Raw genomic sequence first — 23881 nt, 5'->3', positions numbered from 1 at the left:
ATGATATTTGAACAAAATTTTTTATATTTTTAGAATATATTATTTTCAAATCAATTACGACGTTAATACACATAGATCAAAATACAGTTGTTAATACTATGTTACAATATGTTATTACATATACAGGCTACATTAATGTACTAATAGAGTATAATAGTATCGTTATAATACCAACTATCATTACATTCACAGGTAATCCTGTTGTAAAATAAAGTACCTAATCACATATTTCGTTAAATCTTACAACTCTGAAATTAGTGTAATATTTGTAATATTATTCTAATGTAATGCAATGTCATCATTATTATTCTGTTCTTATAATTGAGTATATGATCTAATTGATAATTCCTTATATGATCTAATAAAATAAACTTACTGCGAAGAATTCAACAATTCCTTCTTCTCGTATAATTTCCATCATATTCAAATTTTGGCATCACGAAATAGATTCCATGTTGTCGTTTCTCCAAAAACCTATGAAAATATCGTTGATATTGCTCTTTCGTAAAAATATTTTATCGAAGCGTGTATACAACGATCGATGCATATTCTTTCTCAAACATTTGCTGCGAATTGCAAATCGCAACGACGATGAAAATGGTTATTTCTCACGATGCGAAAAAGGTATACTGTCGATTTCACGGATGGATGATTCGAGACGGTTCAGCGACGAGGGACACGAATTGTCATCCCCGGAATGGAACGATTTACTTTTTCCTATCCCACGATATATCGGCATTTCCAAATCAACGATTTCTGTGCATCGTCCTGTGATATAGAAATCGAACAACTTCCCAGCAAATTATTTAAAAAATATTTTCAAATGCATCTTTCAGGCTTCGAAAATACGAAAATATTATTATTTCAAGTCAAAATTTACTTACCTCATACCAAAATAAAATAAAAAACTTTCCTTTCTTCAAAATTAAGCCAAGACTAACTTTATTTTTATAAGTGGTGATCTTACATCAATGGTGCTCCGTTCCATTGTATTTGTGCATCCTGCCATCTTAAAATATATAATGAACTTGCAATCTTTTAATATACAACAATTACATTAAGTCATTTCTATACATGTGAAACTTACTTGGAACGAATAAGTTTTTCCAATGGTGTAGCAGCAATGTCGACGGATTCCTTGCTGGTGGATTCTACACCCGATGCGCTCTCGTTCGCCCTCGTATCCACGGTCAATGTGGCATGACTTCCACCACAAGCGAAATACTGCACTTCGAATCTTTGAATACAAATTTTAATATTTGATAGATTAAAAACAATGTGACTAGATAAATTTAGATTTAAGTACCTTCTTTCTGCATGATAATTCCTTAGTAATTCCTTGTTCGTATTAAAGAGAACACCATGATGACCGTGACATAATGTAACCCATATCGGTAAGCTGGGAGTTTTCAGTCGCGAACCAGGTACCTTGCTCGTTTGACCATCACCCTCGTGAACTAGAAGACCTACTTCGCTTCTCACGAGAATACCCCATTGTGGAACAGCCTTGAAAATGATCAAAAAGTTTAAAAGACTTTTGATGTATGACAAAGGAATTAAATGCTCATGAATACAATCTTTTAAACGTACATAAGTATTCTCATCTCCAATATGAATAATTCCGTTATGAAGATGAGGAGACGCACGCCCAGTCAACATAAAGACCACAATACTGATCGGTCCCTCCTCAGGACATCCGCTTAGTATAGAAGCTTTCTGATCTTCCAGGTCGCTTTGAACTCTGTGGACCGAATCGCGCGTGCGCCGTTAGTTTGACGAGCGTAATTTTTCTAGTAGCGGCATATTCTCTACATTTCGTTCAAGCAACGCTTTGAACAAACACGAGCAAAAACCGTGCAACTATTTCATTGGCATTGTTAAAACTGTTTTGCTAGAACTTTACCGTCAATCTTGTCATCCGCTATTACCTCTTAACGACATAAAAATCTTAACGATTCGATTAGACATTTGATATTACGAAAAATGCGGGAAATGAATTCAATAAATATTTAAAATGATCTTACTTCGCTAGGCCTCTGGATAAAACAGCACTATAAAGCAATAACTTTGCTCCTGGTCCTCCTTCATCCTGAAACTATTTACAATAACATATTCTCTTTTTTACGCTAATATTACTGATTTCTTATTATTACGCTAATATTCTGAGTTCTAGAAGTTACGATGGAAATGTCAAGACTTACCAAGTATAAATACCTTTTGATGAATATTTGAAGATCTTCTATTGAGATGAACTCAAATAAATGTAACTAAAACGAGAAAAAATGTATGTGAAACGAGCTTACGAAAACTTGATCACGAGCTTACCCTCGAGCACAATTAGTTTCCAACTATCTTTATGATTTAATTCTATTTTATTCCCTAATAGTAATTCCCGAGGTTAATAGTTCAAACATACATCAAGAATCTAAGAAATCGAAATCCCAAGGGTAGATAAAATTTTATACACTCCAGACTTTATTAAGGGAACACAAATCATAATGCAAAAGTAATGAAGACACCCTTGAATGGCTGGCACAATGCCAACAACACGTCTTGACAAGTCATTTGATAAACGATCCAAGTTCGTTTTTTCCTAGGTCAATCGAGAAACTCGAGGGTGAGGACGTGTGTCTGAATAAGAGAAAAATATGAAAATCTATATGTTAAAAAGTGTGAGAAGAGGATGTGAATAGGTTTACCGTTTCCGTCAAACCATCCTGAAAATACTGCACGCTATGTTGCAGATAAGGTATCTTTTGTGGTAATGCCACTATCGCCTTTGGCACGCTGACACTTTTTATATCGAGGTTGCTACTTGCGATGCAACTGCTGTTCTGATTGTGTGCAACGAAGCCACCGGCGCAACGCCAAATTATTTCAGATATCGCCAGACATAGGACTTCCACTTGTCTGTCATATGAAGGTTTCAGCAAGCTATGAACAAACCCACGCCGATCCATCGTAAATTATAATGATATTTTTCTATTTTAATTTCACTTACATATCGGGACCAATACGACTGTCCTGCACGTTACACTTAAATAAAAAATTCTTCAACATGATCGCTTGAACGGCCGTAATGAGACCTCTAGTTGTGTTCCTAGGTGCTCTTAATCCAAAAGCTAAATTCTGACCGTAAGGTCTTAACGTCAAACCAGTTCTAGCCCATTCTGCCTTCGGTGGACAAGCACAACTACCAAATACTAACGTTCTCAACATCTAAAATGTTTATGTTTATATTCATGTCGTGAATATGAATAAAATGACTTAAGCGATTGAAATATTTAATCAATGTATTACCATACAAGTTTCTTCATCTATTGGCGTTCCATCAGCTACAACTATTTTCGGCAAGGTCCTCGTGTTTCTTGGATAAATGATCCTCTCTGAAAAAGATGTATAACTTGATTTTTCGTTTTTTACTTTTGATTTAGTCCATTCGCAATCGTTGAACCCAATATTACAATCCCATTATTTTCATCAGTTTCAATATTTTTATGAGGCTCAATTTACAGAAGAAAAGGGAAAAAAATAATACATCATTCTCATAAATTTCGAAACCTGGATAGAGCTCGTCCGGTTCACCCATAAGTGCTGCGCATCGAGCTGCCCTCGTGGAAAGTAACATTCCTCGAACTTGATTAATTTGTCTCTCTTTTTCTTAAACGTTAAATAAGCGATCTTGAGATCCTTCCTTCGATGATTATACATGAACCGTATCTGAGAGATGTTACGTGCATTTCTTTTTTATATGTAGGTACACCTACTCACGTACGGAATCCAATCCATAACAATCGCGACTCACTAACATTACGATATATTCAAGAATGCGTCAAGTTCAAGCGAATTCCTAAGATTGTGTCACCCAGTACTACCCACGCCCGACGGTTATCGGATATCAATTGAATATCGAAAGAGCATGTCCCTTTTATATAAACCAATTTGTCTGCTCATCCGCGCAAACACTTTGACTCAAGTTTGGGTGGAGCTCACGAAATATGTCAATTCGTATGTCTAAATAGACTGTCTACAATTATATACCTTTGAAAATGATAGAAATGCCCTACTAACGTCTATCTGTCTTTTCCGATCTACGTTGGAATTTGCTTTAGCACACGTAGAGAGCTCGTACATATTTTTCTCGTACTAGTTCGAACCACCCTAATACGATCGCGTACTTGTTAGTCTCACTCGATCTAGTCTCGGGTGCGGTCGCATTTTCTAACTTTTGCGTCACTTTACGCAAACTATAGCGAAATCTAACTATTCATCGTAATTAGAAAATTTTTGTTGGCAGCAAATTGTTTCTTTCAAAATAACTTTATATGAAGATCGAAGAGATTATTACGTGATCCTATTTATTACGAATAGATATTTCGTAAAATAATACCGGTACTTCTTAAGTATATTCATCTATTCGTATCTAACTCAAAAACGTGAAAAGGTTCTTAAATAGGTATGTAACTAATGTAATATTCTTACGACAGATACATACAATTTTTACATCGAAATATATGTACATACTTATAAAGTGTATTATTAAATTATTTTATTCATATACTTTTATCATTTTTATTACGATCTCCATCCTCAAAGCATTCATTTTTTGCAAAAAGACGTATTACATAAAAAAAAGTCTATCCGTCAGATAGTCTAAAAGTCTATCAAACAGATCTATGAAATAAAATTATACCATGCCATAGATGATAAATCGTTCGAAAAAACTAAAAAAAAAAGTAACATCACGAATATGAAAAATAGAGGGTGGAATACATTTTAAAGACAAAAGTTTCGGATCCAGAAGATTCATATTTCGTACATAAATTCACGCGGCTTGTTCTCAGTACAGCGCAAGAGGGTTGGCGTGATCTAACACTCGTCTAAGGCGCTTCTCGCAGAATCGCGTGCTCGCGTGCTATCAAGATATCGTATTACGAATCCACGTCGGAACAGGCATCTGCATTTGCTGATTGCACACATCTCTGATGTATCTGAAAATACGTATGCCCACCTATACAAACACATCGTCTAAATTTTCATTTCTTCGAGTAACGTTCGAATAACTATATCTATCGATCGATTTTAAATTTAAGCGTTCTCCTTTCATACTCAAGGTTACTTTCCATGGAACGATAAAAAAAGGAAAATCATGGCAAAAAAATAATATAACAATTTTAAAAGAGAAACACGTTTACGAGCACGTTAATTTGTTAAATCCTATTGTAAGTATTTCTTCGAAAGTAAGCTATTCGTTTCACAGTTGATCATCTTCTAGTAAACTGTCTTAGATCGTTTCGCCCATTTCCTGTACGATACTTTGTTACATAAAAAGTATCGAAGAACAGTGGCCGATTAGAATCAGAAATCGCTGTTACGCCAGTACGTAAGGGGCGCAAAATAAGTTACACTTTGTTGTTCGTTAACTATGCAAGACTTTCGTTTCCTTACAGACCGATACCGGAAAGGACACAGAGTGAAAGCAGTGTTCCGTGAAAGACATCCTCCTACTAAATACCTACATACGAGTCACCGAAGAAGAAAAGAGATTTTGCTTTCCGGAAAGATCAACGTGATTCTCGAACAATGATCGATGAAAAATCGATCAAAAGAAGATATCTTCGTAGGAAATCCTATAATTAAATCTCTTTTTATATCGAACATTACAAGAAATATAGATATTGTATATTTAATATGCTCCTTCAACATAGTATTAATATAAAATATATTTTCAGACTTAAAACATACCTCTATCTCTCAAATAAGTCGACTTCTTTGGAATCGCATCGTATTGCTGTTTGCCTGAAAATGATGCTGTCGGTGTCATACTTGTACTAGTATCAGACACAGAATCGGATATAGTAAGTGCGTGCTCATTTGTTTTCGTTGCCCGTGATTCCTCCATTGGAAAAATGATATCGAGAGATATTGAAAGATCAGAAGATTCACAAAGATATTCAAATAAATGATTACAATATTGAAATCCTTGGAAATATTTTGAAAACGTAAAATGTTATCTAAGATTAATAAAAAGATATAGTGATTAATGATTAAAATGATCGATTTATCAGTTCGTAATAAACAATGATCGATTTAAAAATTTGAAATTTCGAGACGAAAGAGCGTACCATCGTCCGTTGAATGGAGACATTCCGTGATAAATTTACTTTCGTACGAAATGAGATCTTATTATCCTCTTTAGAGCGTAAAGATTCAGCCCTGACACTTCGTGCGTGACGAATTAAGAAAAGAGAATTCTTTAACAGGCGATGAAAATAAATTATAACCGTACAATCGGAGAACTTTCCTGTTAAGTCTCATTTAACATGCCATCTTCCATGAGAAATCGATTAGTTATTTTTCACACGAAGTTAAGATGTCATTGAATGATCACTTCGACGATTAGTGTCGTGTTTTCACTGAAAATTTTTACAATCAAAAATAGAACGCTATTAAAAATACTTAAATATTTGTTTAAGCATTGTTGAAGGTATACCTTTGCTCGTGCTTTGCGTGTAGCTACTATAGAACTAACTATTGAAATCTAAATCCATGTTATCCATGGAAGATCTTAACTTTGAGATATATTTATTTCCACTTTCGTGACTTTTTAACTTATTGTTTTCAATATCGTTGAAATTTATCGAGAAATTCTCTAGAGAAAATAAAATTAAAGATCACTCTTTTATTATTTCCAGACCTATTAAAAATGAATTCAATCTATTATTAAGTATTATTCAGTATAAAAAGCAAGATAATTTAAAGCGAATAATCGTAAGATAAAATGAATTACCCTACTTTTTGATATTCGTTGTTACTTATTAATCAGCTTTTCAGAAACCGGTTGATCTTACTTCGTGTTCCTACGTATACGACTGGAAGAACTAACGAATATGCAAGGTAGACCTAGGTGCTCGTGTTCTACTCTTAATGTCTACGTACATACATATAACATACACGTATATCTGCATTGACCTATGTTAACTGACAGCCTGGCGCCGGCAGTTTGGATAGCGATAATAATTCTAACCAACCCTCGCGATTCGAGTTCATCCCCTTTTACCCACTTCCCACGTAAATGGCGCCTTCAATGTTATCCTACCACATTTACATACGCAAGCATCCTCATTATCACGCGTTCCTGAACTTAGTTCGTTCTTCTTATTCGACTAATTGCTTATAGTTTTGCGCATCGACAATTGTTAACGGGAAACATTCCTCAGAATAGAATTTCATGAAATTAACTGTAAAATAAAATGAGATAAAATATAAAAAAAAAGATAATAGATTTTAATGATTGAACACAACCTACAAATTATAATTTATAATCGAGTACTAATACGAAGCTTATATAAATTAATTAATGGTTAAATAGCATTTGGTTAAATAATATTGAAAAGTATTTGCCTTCTTTATCTTTAATAAATCTATACATATCGAACTTTTTTCAATCTCTCCCACATGTTCAAATTTTAAGATGTCGAATGTGCAACTGGTTTTTCGAACTTATTTCGTTTTGAATATTACGACTCTGATTGGTCGATAGATAAAGCGCGAAAGTTCCCACGAATACAAACGCCCGCGAATAATCGTCTCGATCGAACTTTAATAATTAATTCGAAACTAGATCTAAAACGAGAATAAATCAGGGAATCTTATCATACAAATAAAACAAATCTACACTTTTACAAATTCCTAGTATACGAATCAGGAATCTAAATGGAAAATACTGACTTGTGTGTATTGAAATTGATTTTGTATTGTATATAGATAGTATACGAAGTTTCTCATGTATCCATAATTACCAATTTCCTCACCTGCCGTTCGTGAAAATAAGATTACGTAGTTTAACTAAGTTCAAGTTCGAGTTTGAAATAGATTGCACGTGCAACCTTTTAAAGTTCAAAGTGTTCCACGTCACAATGAATCTGCGAAATTGATTTTTTATATTTTTTTTCTAAAATTTATCCAAAATCAACTCTTATAAAAAACAACATAGGATTAATAAATGTGTACTTTACTTCATGAAATAACCTTAGAAACTAAGATACTCTAAAATGAACTAATTATAAATATCGTGTATGCACTTACGTAACTTGCTATAATAATCATCAATTTCAAGCTATCTATACATTTATGAAAAACATTTCTTAGATAAGTATTGGTAAAACTATATTATGTAAATAAATTCAAGATAGTTGAAAAATTACACTATATCAGTTTACATTGCTGTGAATTTTAAATAAAAGAAGTTAGAATAATTAGATGTATAAAAAGAAAAATGTATTATTATATTTTATTATTTTTGTCATTGAATATAATATACTGGACAATATTCTTCATGGTCACTTCTAATTATTTTCTAATTATATTTTGATATTTCTATAAACAAAATTATAAAATACGTATGCATGAATAAAAAACTTGGATCATAAATTGCATAATTTTATTATCTATGTTATAATTGCTTTGATTTTTTCTTATTAATAGGTATAATTGTTTTGTTTTCATTTACATTTTTTCGTTTCTTAATTTTCTTTTTATCAATCAGTACATTTTCATCCATAGGCTCAATAATTTTTCCCATAGCCGTCTGTACAGGAGGCTCGATCAACTTTTTATGATCATTTTCCGGAACGAAATTTCGTCCAATCGGTGCCCTGATACTAGCTTCAAAATCTCTAACGGTTGAAAATGGAAATGGTAATTCATTTACTTGATGTTCTCTTATTTTGGCATCCTCGTCTTCGATTATTATAACATCGCCTTTATTTTCATCTTTACGCGGTGCATCTTTTGGTACATTTATAATAAATTGTTTCTTTTTACGGTACGATTGTTTTATATTCGTTCCACCCCAAGATCCCCATCCTGGTAAACTAAGATCTATATTCTCTGGTTGCGATTTCTTTATCTGTAATTGAATTAGTGCATTTCAGTGATAATAAAATAAAAATGAATATTTATTGTTTGTATCCTAATATTTTCTCATTTTTCTTTTCATACATACCTCTTCTTCTTTTTCTTTTCTAAATTCGTCAACTACATCATCGTCTGCAAAAGCTTCGCTTATTATGTTATGTATTTCTTCTTCATCTTCGTTATCATCTAAAATATCGTCTCCATCGGTCGTAACATTTGGTAAGTCAGTATTTAAATGTTTGGGTGTTACATTAATATATTTATTTGGATCTATATCCATATCTTTATTTTTGGAAACATCAATAGTTGTTTTATCCATACTTTTTGCTAAACTCTTTAATTTAATTACATCTTCATCTTTTAATGATTTTGTAGATTTAATTACCTCTTCCATAGGCTTATTCAAAATCGGTTTTTGTTTTTTATTTTTAAACTCCAACTCTTCTATATCAGGTTCGTCTACATTAGATTCATTGTCATTATTATTTTTCTTCTCCATGTCAATATTAAACTTTCTTTTCACACGACTTATCTGCGTACGAATTCGTTTTTGCATTTTATCTTCCATAAGGTCAAACATTTCATCTATTTTCTCAGATAATAATGTTGAGTTATTTTTCACATCATCAGTATTTAAAGTCTCACATTCCTGTACATTCCAAGCAGATGTAGCAGCTACTTTATCCAATATTTTATCATCATTATTTACCGTTATGGCTTCTATAGATCCATTCATATCAAGCATGCCATTAAACTCACTTTTTACTTTTTTATCTGCAATTAAGGATTTCTTGTTTTTTTTTAATTCATTCTTTTTAGTAATTAATTGCCCTTTAGAAGAAACAGTCTTATTATCTGTAAAAATAAACGTATCTATCAAATTTTACTACCATAAACAAAAGAATGCATATACTTTTCTTTCTCTTTACCTTGTTCTTACTTACTTTCAAAATCATTTTCCTGAGACGTATTATTTGTTTGATGAGAAATAGAATTTTGATTATTTGCTTTTAAATTTTTTCCATCCCAATATTTACGATAACTGCTGATAAATTCATTGATTTCCGATTCAGTTTTAACTTCATTTATCCATGGATTTTCTTTTGTATTATCAGAAAGTTGTAAAGACATTGAATCCTGTTCATTATCATCATCATCATCATTACTATCATCTGCTACTTTCAAATGTTGTGTCAATTCTCTACCAATAGACAATTGCTGTGCAAGAACTTGACGTGTTTCTTTGTCATACTTTGCTCTTATTTGTTTACTCTTTGCCCATTGACCTGTATTTTTATGCCTTAGCGTTATTCGTTCTTCTGCTCTGGATTTATCAAGCAACATTAGTTTTTCTAAAGCGGCCTGCGGATCTGATTTTTGTAATTCCTCATATTCTTTAAGTTGTTGTTTCATCCTTCCCTTTCTCTGAACACGGTGGAATTTTTTACTCTTTATTCTTTTTTGTCTATATGCTTTTGCTTCTCTGTAAGACTAAAAATTAAAAAAAAATAAAATAAAATAAAAAAACATGAAATTTCTTTCTTTCACAATAAGAATTATATACTCTATTTCTAAATTTATATAATTGATAATAATAATAAACACTTATTTACCTGTAAAGCTCTCATGCGAGCAGCTTCTTTTCTCCTTTCTAGTACTTCTTCTAAAGTCATTGAAACTTTATCTTCTTTTTCTTCTACTTTTTCTGGCTCTGGTTCTAATGCAGCTAATTGTTTTTCTAAATTTGACTGCAGTTTAAATCTTTTAACAAATTGTGTGGTCGGTTCCACTTCAACAGATAGTTGATTCAGAGGAAAATAAACCTTTTCTGCAGTTCTGTTGTATGAAATTATTCCATTCCATTTTTTTACTTGTTGTTTAGTTTTTTCAAATCCAACCACTCTTTTTATCTAAAAATCATAAACTTTAAGTATTGAATGTTAAACAATGTGTAAAACTATTTAAATGGTCATATGTTATTCTACATACACGATCAGCAGAAGGTTTTTCTAATGGCTTAGAAAGAACTTTAGTTTTTTTCTGAGCTGCATTAAATCTCTTACTTATCTCTGTATGATGTCCCTTATTTCCTAACAACTTTACTAAATTTTGAACAGATACTGCATCTTTATCAGATATTCCACTTTTAACTAAATGAAATTCAGATACTTCTAATGTTGGTTCTGTTCTTTCTGGTTTCTTAACCCTAAAAAATGAATCATATATTTTCAAAAAATATAAAACTAAGCATCAATCAATTTGAAAGTATATAAACGTATCAAAAATATTTCATTTAATACAACAATAAATTATTACCACACTTAACCTATAAATATATCTACCTCTGTCCTTTATCGAGTTGTGCCACTGCTTCTAAAAGTTTAGAATGAGAATCTGATATTTTTTGATCACTATCGTAATCAATCTCTGAGCCACTCATTTTAGAATAAATTTAAAAGAAATTTATTTAAACACTATTATTCCTACCGCAACATATACACACGTATCATATATTACATATATACATATGTCGTACACGCTTGCAGTTTCCAAATTTAATGTTACCCGTCGACTTATATATGGCGGCCGACTATCATGATGCTTGATACGTCTGTTAAGTTTGGAAACAACCAATAAAATTAATTGTTTAAAATCATTGTACCTAGCTATCAATAATCATTCACCATCGTATAAACACAGTTTTAAAAAAGGAATTTTTTTTTATTGTATTCATTATAGATTTTAATATAATCATAATTAATCAAATTAAATAAATCAGACAAAGAGATATGTCATAATTTACAGAATTCTGTTATAAATCGATTCAGTTGAATATATTGTACAATGAATTTACTTTTGATATCAACGTTAATTTGTATTTTAGAATACATTGTGCCGATTGTAATAACTTATGTAAGTATAAAATAAATAATTAAGGCATTAAAGTGTTAATGTGATAAATAATAGAATTAACTATGCATATCAACTCTAAATATTCTGATGAATCATTTTGTTATTCTCATATTTAACCGGATTATCTTTTGTCATAGTTTACAGCACATTTATATGTAGGAAAAAAAGAAGAAGCTGAATTACGTAAAAATTTAGCTACATTGAGACAAGAAATGGCAAGTATTTCAATGGTAGACGAATTTTCAAAATATGCTAAACTTCAAAGAAAATATAACAAATTAGAAAATACTCTGAAGGATATAGGTAAGAAAATAAATTAATGAGCTATATATGCAAAAATAATATAATATATATAACAATTTCTTACTTACAGAAAAGGGGAGATTATCCAGTAGAAAAAAAGCAAGATTATTGACCACTTATGGTTTTCGTATCATCAATGTAAGTATTATATATTTGATAATTAAATGAAAGAATTATTTATTGACCTATAAACATTTTAAGTTACAAATTACATTTTCTATACATTCTTCTTATATCGTTTATTATTCATCAATAAAAATTAATAAAGCTTATTATTTATATTATATTATTTAATTATATTTAAGGGAATATTAATAGTGATCCTTTTATACATATATAACAATGAACCTATAATAAAATTACCAAAGGATACATTATGGCCAATTAATTATCTTTTAAGATGGCCAACTAATTATGAAGACTCCATTTCTTTAATTATGTGGTTTGTCATCGCAAAAATAGCTATATCTAAATGTACTCAAATTCATATAATAAATAATCATTAAATAAACTTATCAATAAAAATGAAGTATATATATATATATATATTCATAATGGTTTATTGGTCCTTGATTCATAAAATATATAAAAATAAAAGAATGCAAGAATATATTTATAGTACCAATACGTATAAAACAAATATTACTTAATGTATTGTATTAACATGATCCATTTAATTTATTATAAAATTAAATTTCGTACATATAGCCATACAATATACATAAATTTTATATTACACAGCTGTATTATTAAAAAGCTACAAGATATCTGAGATGAAATATAAAACTTTATCAAAATATTGTTAGTTCTTCATTTGTTTTAAATTCTTGATGTATTCTCTGCTCAATCTGAGGCAATAATATTCTATCAGCCTGTAAATTAAAACTAACATATACAGGTTTTCCCAATTTTTTTGTTAAACGTTTAGCTATGTTAGTGGAAGTTTCATCTGCCACTGCACCCATTATCTTTGTAGCAATCGGTACTGATTCATAATTCGATCTAAGTGCAAAAGCAAGATTATTCATGGCAGAATGTTTAGCATCTCCAACCCATAAATATAAGCTGTCTTCCATTCTTATAATGTGACAACTAATTCTAACCTCTTCATCCACGAATTTATGGAATTTAAAATTGCAAGGATACTGACTATGATTTTTTTCTGTGTCACTAGTCATATTTTCCATTAATTTAATTATTTGTCTTCTATGTGCTTTGACAATGATCTATATAAGTATAAATAATAACAATTTAAGTAGAATTACAATGCGTATTCTTTAAAAAAAGTCGATATTCAGCGCTCAAACGATATAAACAAGATATTTAGTAATATGTAGTACTCGATTGTGATTGGTTCATGTATAATATCTAATCTAAGGTTATCAAAAGTAAAATAATTATAAACAAAACTTGAAAACAAATTTAAATTAATTAAATACAGCAGTATTTAAGAATTTTTCATACCAAATATATATAAGAAGTAAATTTTAATAATTGTATCTTCAAAATATTCAATAACACGCCTTTATTTGTAGCTTAACTATCTGGAAGATTTTTGAACACTTCACGGAAGCCTATAGATGCCAAGCTCGGTCATAGAAGCTTAGAGTCCTTGCTTTCAGCTTGGTAGACCCCTCTTTCGTTCATCGTGGCGCGCAGGCGCAACAAGATCTTCTGGTTAGAGTATCCATTTTGATCACATGTGAGTATCTCGAGCTGTTCTCGATTTCGGTGAAAACTAATGGTGCTAATTGTCTGAACGAGCAAAGGAAAATTAAGAATTCGACAGTGAAACACTAACTGGTTTGTATTGATACGACAGTGTTAACTAAACGTCGGGAATAAAAAAATGTCGTTGCTCGTGCCGATGACAACGGGCTGCTGGCAATGTGGCTAACACTCTTTCGCGCCATCTTCGCACAAATTTCCTTGAAATACGCAACGAGTAAAGATAAAAATATATTTGTTGTCAGTTTTTTTGTTTATGTATTCATACGCGTGTCAATTTTCAAAAAGTTCTCTATTATTTTAAGTCCCATCGTTTATGTAAAAACAATCTTTGGTTAGCCTACATATTCACTTTCACATTTAATATTTCTTAAGAGAAATATTCTTCTAGTTATATTGTTTTAATATCGTTGTCGGATACATTTTTAAAACCGAAACCTGTGTAAAATAAACGTTTATTTAATTAAAAATTAGATTTCGAATTCGTTCAATTTAATGCCGGATTTTATCGTCGGTGTGCCACATGGCCATTTGCTCGGCTATTCCACTTACGGTTTTTACAGTAAAAACTTTGTTATAATTGTTAAATATGCCAGTGTTCTTTGTTATTTACATATTTTTAATACCGGCTTAGTTTGATCTGTTTAATTCTACCATCTTGATTTACTTTCCAACTGCTTAATTTAAAAGAAAATTGCTTATATCTAGAATATTTAGTTTAAAATTCACATGATGGTGGCAACTCTGCCCTACTGTTAAATTTTTCATCTATGTGATCAAAGAACTATGGATTGTTTTAAACACAACCATATGTTCTTTTGATTAGTGATATAAGAATATCCGTGTTAGATGTATCAAAGAACAGAAAAACAGTAAAAACATTATATTCTTTTATATATTATTATATGGTACAGTTACACACTTAATATTCAATACATTTTCTATTTTTAAGATTTATAATCTTGTCATAATATAAAACAATTTTATTTAATATTTCCTCTTTTTTTTTTTTTTTTTTTTTTTTTTAATTTTTTATTTATTTATTTATTTTTTATTTATTTTTTTTTTTTCGAGACAATATTTCAAAGAAGTTTAATTTTAAGAAACATTTGACATGTAATTAATAATATTGTTTAATAATATTAAAACAAAGAAATTTTTATTTCACTAATAGACCTACACAATCTATAATGGCAGACATTGAGGATACTCACTTTGAGACTGGTGACTCTGGAGCATCAGTAACATATCCCATGCAATGTTCTGCACTGCGTAAAAATGGTTTTGTCATGTTAAAATCTCGACCCTGCAAAATTGTTGAAATGTCAACTTCCAAGACTGGAAAACATGGTCATGCCAAGGTTCACCTTGTAGGTATTGACATATTTACCTCAAAGAAATATGAAGATATTTGCCCTTCTACACATAATATGGATGTGCCGTTTGTTAAGCGAGAAGATTACCAGGTAAAATTTTAATTATAATAATAGTAATTTTTATTCTCATAATTTGATCATTATTGTTTTACAATTATTATGTGTTTCATTCTCATTGATTTATAAAATTGTGCAATGATTTTAATTGGAACTAAATACAGAGTTATTAAAACATTCTGTAATGCTCTATTCAAATATTATTCTATATTACGATTATTATAAATTGTTCTAATATATATATTAATAATAACAATCCTGTGTGTACCTCTGAATTTAGCTGACAGATATATCTGACGATGGCTATTTATGTCTGATGGCTGATAATGGAGATCTTCGTGAAGATCTTAAAATACCAGATGGTGAATTAGGAGCTCAATTACGTGCTGATTTTGAGGCTGGAAAAGAATTACTTGTAAGTACTTTTACGTTTAATAATTAATGATTTATTTATTTTTTTAGCCCATATATTTTTTGTTATGCGCAATTACAAAGAGAATAATATAAAAAGTTTATTTAAAAAACCTCTTTAATGTTATGTATATTTGGGTAATGAAATATAGTGAGAGTAACTTGTAACTTATAAATATGGATTTGTACAATCAGCCATACAAAATATTGTAATTAATCTTTAATTTATATAGTTATATTCCTGATTTGTTTAATGAAACAAATATTAATAATATATATTGATTATGCTGTTTTATTATATTTTTTCAGTGCACTGTATTAAAAGCTTGTGGCGAAGAGGTGGTAATCGCCATCAAAACCAACACTGCCCTCGACAAATAATTGTGTTCAGTTTTAATCGTACACAACCAAACTATCCGCTTAGCCAATCGACACCTTATCATTGGTAAAAAAAAACTTAAGTCCACAGTTCCAACCAACAGCAGTTCAGCAGCGGACAAAAACATCTTTTTATCAAAGTAACATCTACTTACTAATATTCAAAATAAAACACATGCTAAAGTTTCTAAGCAATGTAAGACAAGAAGAATTGGGTTCATGGAATTCGCAATACCCAGTTTTAGACATATACAATTGCATACATACACAGGCACACACATACGTTGTTTGTTATACAAAAGATACAACTTTTCAACAAAGAGTTGATTAAGAAATAAAAATTGAAAAAAGCCTTTACACATCCTCGATTTTTTTTTGGAGACTTCAGTATTCAATGTGTGGAAACAATTTATGTAAAAACCACAAAAGCTTTCTAACTTAATATACATATAAAGTAAATAGACACGTATTGCTGTTGAAGACCAAGGTTGAGATGCATTCTATAGTGCGGAACAATTTTTCATATGAATTCGATAAATTTTCATGTATTAATAATACTTAGCATCTTTTAATTATTGTTATATAATTTTATAGATTAAAACTGGCATATGATGCAATTATGTAGATAATCTGCATATTGTTAACAATGGCTATAGAAATAACTTATAACTTTACACACAAGCTTTATAAGCACAGAATGCTTACAGAATGCTTTTATAAATTATAAATGCATAATTTCTAGTTGTACAAGTATTATTTAAAAGGCAAAGAATAAGTTTTTAAAAAAGTCTAAAAAAAATAAGTTCATAGTAATACAAAAGATAATCTCATTTTTTTACAATTTGCCTAAACTATTTACAATATGTTCTTGTAACATATGATAGTACTTCTTTCAAGAAACATTTTTTACTATATAAATCATATGACTGTTATATCATATAAGTTGTCTAGTAAAGGTAACTCTCAGTGAAATATCATGACAAATTTTAATTTCACCAACATGAAATCATGTTGTTGATATTTTTTAATTACAAAGTAACATGATTAATATTTTGTCATGCGTAGCATATTTATATTTATTATTCCAATTATTGCCTTTATCATAATAAATGACAATTTTTGAAATATTTCTTTCTGTACTTAGTATTCTTTTTCATTAAACATTCGAATTATTTATACTTCGTTTCTATGTTATGTACTCAACTTGCCCTATTTTCTCCTTTGTATTATTCTGTACGATCGTATTTATATAAAAAATTGTTCCAGAAAATACAGTCTGAAAATGTAGATTAATATACAATGAAAATAGAAATTGATACAAGACCATAACCAGAGCTTTTATGGGAAGGTATGTTGTGTGCCCCTACCTCTCACATATGGTCATACTAAATCCTAAAAACATGTTTTTATTTCAATAATTCCTGTTATTTGATTATCATTACTATTCCTTTAAGATCTTCGTTTGTCATATCTTTTTGTTAACAAACATCATCTTACCAAAGTACTATATACCAGCATGATATTGAGACACTACTATAAAGATATTAATACGTGTTATATGAACTCTCAACAAAATATTACAAATAAACTAGCTAATGTCATTTTATCAATGATGAGAGCATTCACGATTGACATCTTTGTAGAATACATAAGTAATCAAAATTTCTGAAGATATGCCTTCCTTGAGAACTTTGGTTCATTGCACAGTGAACAACCTAACACTTATCTATTATAATCTAAATGAGCAGAAGTATCTAATATTAATATGAAATAAATCGTCATCTCTGTATTCCAAATGTGCTATGTTGGACCAGGTTCATATTCTTTAAATGTGCTTTGTTATGGACAGTGGCAGAAGAATGGAGGAAAACATAATGATGTCGTGTGACATAAACAAAGTGCGCGAATGCCTAATAGCAAATATGAGATAGATCTCTAAGAGAAAAATAAAGCTCAAGTTCTTTTATGTTAAAATTTGAGCAATCACATTTTTTATGGATATTTAATTTTCTTTTTTTAAGAACAAGTTCTGGTGTCATCTTAAGAATGTAAATGCTAAAGTTTCAATAATCTTATGTATTAGGTATTTTGAATAACATTATAATTGTATTACTAAAGATATAATTAACACTCTTCACAAGAAGTAGCCATTTTGAATTTTAATTTATATACATTCTGATAAGATTAATAAACTTTACAAAATAACAGTTTTTTCTTTATAATTATTAGTTTTGATAAAAGGTGACACCAAATAAATAATATGAAAGAAAATACACATTATAATAATATTTCATTGTGCAACATTTAATACATTTAAATGATATTATAAACATAATCTTAGAATTGACAATGAGACATAATCTTTTTTAAGCTCAAATAGTTATATAACTACTTTACATGAAACATTTGATTTCTTATTATTATAAAGAAATAAGAAATAAAAATATGTGCACTGTCATCCTTTTTAGAATACAGAGGTTATCATATTACTTGTAATGCAATGAGAACCTATATTAAATAACAGAAAAAATGCTAATTATATAAAAGTGGTACTGGATTAAAGGAAGAAATATAAAAAACATATATGCTACTTCAAAAAAAAAATAAAAAAGATAATATATTTGATTTATTATTACAACTACATATTTTATGTTTTTGGAGGAAATTATTCTCTGTGGTGGCAGTGCAATAGCAAGACAAGAAAAAATTTGAAAGTTAAATAGAAATAAATGGTGCGTTTAACACAAATATGCCTTATTTTAGTAGATTAGTACATTTTGCCGGAGTCTCTTAACGTTTTGATAAAACGAATTTGATAATGAACTCTATTAAAGAATGTTTGAATACTCTGAGACAAATATATCTGTTTACTTTTTTGAAAGGGTATTGTCATGAAACATGGAGATATAATGTATTAAAGAACTACAGATTTGAATCTTGCCACATCATCACAGTGTAAAAGAAATTATTTTAACAAGTCTAATTATTATTTATAAAAAGTGCCATTTAGTACCACTCTGTTTAAGATCAATGAACATTGTGGAACAATAATTGAGTAATATGCATTATAAATTGCAATATGAGAAAATAATGTGTCATTGCTATGAATAGACGCTACAAGCAATATTCCAGATTTAAATTCATTTTGTAACCATTATTTTGTATTTTCTAAATGTTAATGGTATAATGTTACGTATATAACATTTGAAGTAACCCGAAGAATTTTTTGTTGTGTATTACAAATACCTAACAAGAATAATAAAAATTATTTTCTTCCTTTACTGACATGAGTCAAGGGAAGTTTGGTTTCCAAAATTTTCCATAATGAGATAATACATAATAAATTCTTGAAAAATATGTTTACTTGTATTACAACATTTTTGATGTTATAGCTTGTAATTTTATTATAGATAAAAAAAAATATGTAAAGGTTAGAAAAATATTTACAATAATTTTTTTTCTAATTCGTTCTTATATACAAAACAACTGAAGTCATGAGTCATATTAACTTATTTTAATAGAGGAGAAGTAACAAATCTCGCATACAATTTTAGTTAATAAATAAACAGATATTAGTTATTAAATATTAGTCCAAAGATCAGGTAAGTTTAGTTCTTAGTTTATTTTCGTATATTCTTTGAAATTTTTTGTTTCTTAAAAAAAAGAAAGTATCCTTTATATTATAATACAAATAGTATATGTATACATACATACCATCGAATCATCTTTAAATTTCAAGACTTTGTTAGCGATTATAGGAATAATGGCCTTCTTACCTGTAACACGTATATTCTGTAAGCATGAATAAAGACTGAGGAATTATTAATAACTTAACTTTAATACTAAGGCGATTACGCGCGAAGATACGAAAAAATAACGAAATTTTTTGCCGTTTCATTTCTTTTGTATATTTATCCTTTTTTCTTAATTAATTATTTGATCTGTATTACTTGTGATAATGTGTGGAATCAGACTGTTTTATTATAGTATATGTATTTAGTATTTGCATTAATAAATGATTAGTCATATACGTGATAAAAATACTATATATAATCTATATTATTAAAGATCATAAATTCCATAGAAATACTGCTACATTGGAATTTCAGAATATAGTAAATGTATTTAAAGAAATTTTCTTTTAAAGAAGGTATTAATCAAATGCTTAATAATGAAGTTACTATTCATCAAGTATGTTTGCTATCATATAACTTCATAACAAGAACTTTCTGAAATTAATTCATGAAGTTCAATGAATTATACTATTTTATTAATAATGTCCTAGCAAATGTTGATTGCATGTGGGTAATATGATGTCCTTATAATATAATAAATTTGGCAATATAAAAATATACAAACTTCTAGCCTTTATAAAAATTTTAAGAATAGAACTATGATTTCAATGAAGTACCATGCAGTTAACGAAGAAATAGCCTGGCTGTATCAAACTAACTGTATTTTCCAAATGAAGCTTTTTCACTTAAAAATCTGTGTTATTAATTCCTCGTACATTATTCAACAATTATAATATTTTATTATCGCTCAAGGAAGAGAAAATATATTTGCTGTTTGAAAATTAAGAGTTTTAGCATAGAAATATAATATTAATTCCATTGTCATATTAGATGTATAAAAGATAAAACATACTATTATCAGTACAAATACTGATTTAATTGTCTAGCATTTTTATTTTAAATGATATAAATTTTGCAATTATTTACTTAACTACTTAATGTACATAAGTTATGTATACCTTGCATGTAATTAAATTTAAAACTCCAGCTTGCCCATTCAAAACCTGCAGTTTATTAATTCATTTCATTTGTTTAATAAGGTTTCACACGATATAACCAAAATCAGTGATACTTCAAAATATACAAAAGTTGCAAAAGTTAAAAAATGTTAGTACATAATTATGTAGACTTTTTTATATTTCTATTTAATTTATATTCATATATCGTATATTTTCCAAATTATTAGATCATCAAATGCTAAAGATATTTAAATCATCAATTCCAATAATATATAATTTTTAATTTTAGCACAAAATGCAAATCATTTAATAGACAATTTTAATCTAAATGTAATATATTTAAATATATAAACTCCGTCACAAGCATTTGTCTGCTTTCCATTGCATTATAATTTTGTTATCATTTTTCTAATTGCTATTATTTTTCACATAGAGAAGTACTAAAGATCTTATTTATTTTTCCAAAATGATATCTATTTGTATATATGTCAAAAAAATGAAGATAATAAAATAAAAATTATCACTGATTTGGTGAAAATAATACTAATTTTATATTTAAGAGACAAAAAATAAAGTAAATGCAAAATATGTACTAGAGTTTCTTATATTCAACTAGAATATGATCTTTGTAAGTACACCAACCCAGATAACAATACACATGGAACATAGCATCAGTATGCTTCACATACCTGAATGATTATTTTATGCAAGTGCAATTATGATCATTTACTTGCATAAGTATATGAATAATCAAGCAGATGTAACATACTGTATCAAAAGATTATTAATACATTGCTATTATACTCATGCAAAATATAGGTACTGAATAAAAATCAGTTCAAATAGAATAAATTTCTCTTCATAAAAAGAATTACTACATTTTAATTATATAACAAAATATCCTTGCATATTTTGCCATCTGGGAAATTAGTGTGTAATTTAACAATATTAATACAAAGGCATGAATTAAGCCATTTAAGGCAATTCTTGTTTTTCAAAAGGTTGAATGAAAGCAAGAACAGTGTGTTATACTAAAACATTTTTTAGTAACAAATTCTGTTTTATTTATAGATATACATCTAAATCTACTAGTAACTGACTAAAATGTTGAATGCAAAACATGCTGAACAAAGTAAAATTATAGTTAAGAATAAACAAGAAATTAATATACAACTAAAAATGCCCCAGAATAAATCCTTTGCATTTTTTCACCTAGTGTAGAAATAACAGTGTTGCCATGAATTTGTGTATGTGTGATTTAAATTGTTTTGCTTTTCCTAATCACAATTATAATCAAAGCTTTCTTGTCCTTGTAATCAGTTATTAGCATTTCGCCTTTGTAATGCTGCAGCCAAGTCTTGTCTCAATGCTGCTTGTTGCCTTTGGTCTGCTAAAGATTGAACCGATCTTAGACCGTTAACAATATCTTTAGTTTTACCAAAATAAATTTCATTAAGTGTATTTCGAATTTTATTTTCCATATCCTCTACCATTCTGCCAATGTTAGCAATATGAGGTGATGTTTCACTTATTTGTGCATCTTGTTCCACCTAAAATGATAAACATAATAAAGATACTATGTTTTTATGAATCTCTAATTGATAAAAATATGGAAATGCATTACCTGTCTTGTTAAACTACCTCCTAGATTCATGGTACCCGAACCATGTTTATTTGTTTGTAACCACAACATCGCCGTTGAAGTTAATTTATAATGTGCATTTCTACCGGTTGATTTTTCCTGCACTTCAACAACATGTATCGAATCCCAACAACCTTTAATTTTTTTAGACCCATCTCCAGCCTTTTTTATTAAAATAACTGCAGCAAAACCGTGATCAAGATCCCATAAATAAACGGAAGACACGCCACCTTCAAAATAAAGTTCTCGATATTGGTCAAATGCATGATTAGCATCTATTTCTAATTTTCGTAATCTTTCAGAAGGCATTGATCCATCTTCTAAAGGTGGATCATACGTATTACTCCATGGAGATCTAAAATATAAAAATGATTAATTATATTCTAACTTTATATTTAAATAAAAATTATATATCTTTAGTTTTTTATCATAGATAGAATTCTTATAACAAACCTATAAGAATCACCATCTCTATTATAATCACAAAGAAGATAGTCTTTGCCTGATTCTTTATCTTTTGCTATTTTTAAAGGTTGATCTACAGAAGAAAGTAAGTCCTCACATAAAGAAGGGACTAAGTCTATGAGATCACTTAAATTCTTTTCAATTTGTTGAGGAGGTAATCTTCTCATTAAGTCTAAAGCACAGTCCATTTGTTGTTCAGTCTAGAACATATAATAATAATTTAATATTATTAAAAAATTAAGAAATTATTATATAAAAATTATTGAAACACCAATAATGAGCGCCATCTTGACATTTCTACAAAGCAGGTTATGATAAAATATAATGATGAAATTATATCCATAAAACAACCAAAACAAAACTATTTGATTACAGTTTGTTAGATATTATAATAAATGATGTTATAAACATAAACTGTACACCTTCTGTGTACGTCAACAGATTTAAAAGCAAATAAATGTTCATGACTCACCATTATATATAGTTCAAAAATTTTCAATTATATATTAAACAATAAGCAAACCAAATTACGACAACACTATAAAATAGAACAATATAATAACAATCACAAAACTGTAGTGAATCCCTAACTGTTTTACTTGCATTCATAAAAAAACGAACATTTAAAGGGCGTGTCAAAGTGACCAGCGATTGGCTGGTTATAATGCGTTCCTAAAAATGAGATTGATGTTCCTATATGGTAAATGCGTAAAGGTAAACACATATCAATATATATCAATCTAGAATCTGTAAAAAGAAAATATCATTTTTTATTAAATATATTCTAAAATTAATAATTTAAATTAAATAATGCAGAAATACAGGCCAATAAAATATATAAAATAAAATATATCTTCAATTATGTTTTCATTCATTATTCTACTTTTCATGGTTTTCTATAGTGTAGTATAATGAAAGGAAACAAAAGAAGATAAG

General features: G+C 29.0%; 6 protein-coding genes across 13 annotated transcripts; 2 read left to right on the top strand and 4 right to left on the bottom strand.

Annotated features, from left to right (window-relative positions):
- Nucleotides 1–36: 36 nt before the first annotated feature.
- On the bottom strand, nucleotides 37–8112 carry LOC124424756 (inactive ubiquitin carboxyl-terminal hydrolase MINDY-4B). 6 transcript variants are annotated; one of them, XM_046964251.1, is made up of 15 exons: nucleotides 7815–8112; nucleotides 7100–7241; nucleotides 6494–6652; nucleotides 6126–6416; nucleotides 5746–6014; nucleotides 3301–3386; nucleotides 3002–3219; nucleotides 2700–2934; nucleotides 2202–2267; nucleotides 2025–2095; nucleotides 1591–1741; nucleotides 1307–1506; nucleotides 1088–1237; nucleotides 885–1009; nucleotides 38–474 (listed from the first exon to the last, which is right to left on the bottom strand). In XM_046964251.1, exons 5-14 carry the CDS (start codon nucleotides 5900–5902, stop codon nucleotides 964–966), a joined length of 1380 nt encoding a protein of 459 aa, XP_046820207.1. In that variant the 5' UTR covers nucleotides 5903–6014; nucleotides 6126–6416; nucleotides 6494–6652; nucleotides 7100–7241; nucleotides 7815–8112; the 3' UTR covers nucleotides 38–474; nucleotides 885–963. The 6 variants fall into 6 exon arrangements, with proteins under 6 accessions (XP_046820214.1, XP_046820221.1, XP_046820207.1 ...); XM_046964258.1 differs by lacking the exon at nucleotides 7100–7241 and having other exon boundaries at nucleotides 37–768; XM_046964265.1 differs by lacking the exon at nucleotides 7100–7241 and having other exon boundaries at nucleotides 37–474; nucleotides 2025–2089.
- A 213-nt stretch (nucleotides 8113–8325) lies between these two features.
- LOC124432996 (U3 small nucleolar RNA-associated protein 14 homolog A) lies at nucleotides 8326–11403 on the bottom strand. Its single transcript, XM_046982497.1, has 6 exons — nucleotides 11262–11403; nucleotides 10909–11125; nucleotides 10533–10829; nucleotides 9864–10410; nucleotides 9008–9774; nucleotides 8326–8911 (listed from the first exon to the last, which is right to left on the bottom strand). Exons 1-6 carry the CDS (start codon nucleotides 11357–11359, stop codon nucleotides 8456–8458), a joined length of 2382 nt encoding a protein of 793 aa, XP_046838453.1. The 5' UTR covers nucleotides 11360–11403; the 3' UTR covers nucleotides 8326–8455.
- Nucleotides 11404–11692: 289 nt separating this feature from the next.
- Nucleotides 11693–12679, top strand: LOC124422204 (guided entry of tail-anchored proteins factor 1-like). The gene is made up of 4 exons (XM_046958372.1): nucleotides 11693–11832; nucleotides 11970–12135; nucleotides 12206–12273; nucleotides 12441–12679. Exons 1-4 carry the CDS (start codon nucleotides 11764–11766, stop codon nucleotides 12639–12641), a joined length of 504 nt encoding a protein of 167 aa, XP_046814328.1. The 5' UTR covers nucleotides 11693–11763; the 3' UTR covers nucleotides 12642–12679.
- A 48-nt stretch (nucleotides 12680–12727) lies between these two features.
- On the bottom strand, nucleotides 12728–13741 carry LOC124422386 (proteasome assembly chaperone 4-like). The gene is made up of 2 exons (XM_046958809.1): nucleotides 13600–13741; nucleotides 12728–13361 (listed from the first exon to the last, which is right to left on the bottom strand). The coding sequence occupies exon 2, from the start codon at nucleotides 13320–13322 to the stop codon at nucleotides 12927–12929; it is 396 nt and encodes a 131-aa protein (XP_046814765.1). The 5' UTR covers nucleotides 13323–13361; nucleotides 13600–13741; the 3' UTR covers nucleotides 12728–12926.
- Nucleotides 13711–16442, top strand: LOC124422252 (eukaryotic translation initiation factor 5A). Of its 3 annotated transcripts, none has more exons than XM_046958682.1 (4): nucleotides 13711–13837; nucleotides 15038–15329; nucleotides 15577–15711; nucleotides 16017–16442. In XM_046958682.1, the coding sequence occupies exons 2-4, from the start codon at nucleotides 15054–15056 to the stop codon at nucleotides 16086–16088; spliced, it is 483 nt and encodes a 160-aa protein (XP_046814638.1). In that variant the 5' UTR covers nucleotides 13711–13837; nucleotides 15038–15053; the 3' UTR covers nucleotides 16089–16442. The 3 variants fall into 3 exon arrangements, with proteins under 3 accessions (XP_046814638.1, XP_046814467.1, XP_046814554.1); XM_046958511.1 differs by having other exon boundaries at nucleotides 13789–13938; XM_046958598.1 differs by lacking the exon at nucleotides 13711–13837 and adding an exon at nucleotides 14634–14771.
- Nucleotides 16443–21877: 5435 nt separating this feature from the next.
- LOC124421870 (F-actin-capping protein subunit beta) lies at nucleotides 21878–23615 on the bottom strand. The gene is made up of 4 exons (XM_046957589.1): nucleotides 23418–23615; nucleotides 22934–23145; nucleotides 22463–22835; nucleotides 21878–22388 (listed from the first exon to the last, which is right to left on the bottom strand). Exons 1-4 carry the CDS (start codon nucleotides 23418–23420, stop codon nucleotides 22155–22157), a joined length of 822 nt encoding a protein of 273 aa, XP_046813545.1. The 5' UTR covers nucleotides 23421–23615; the 3' UTR covers nucleotides 21878–22154.
- Between the last annotated feature and the right edge of the window lie 266 nt (nucleotides 23616–23881).

The sequence above is a fragment of the Vespa crabro genome, chromosome 1 (genome assembly GCF_910589235.1).
Source record: "Vespa crabro chromosome 1, iyVesCrab1.2, whole genome shotgun sequence".
Taxonomy (NCBI): domain Eukaryota; kingdom Metazoa; phylum Arthropoda; class Insecta; order Hymenoptera; family Vespidae; genus Vespa; species Vespa crabro.
Note: the sequence above shows the minus strand (reverse complement) of the source record. Positions and strands in the feature narration are given on the sequence as shown.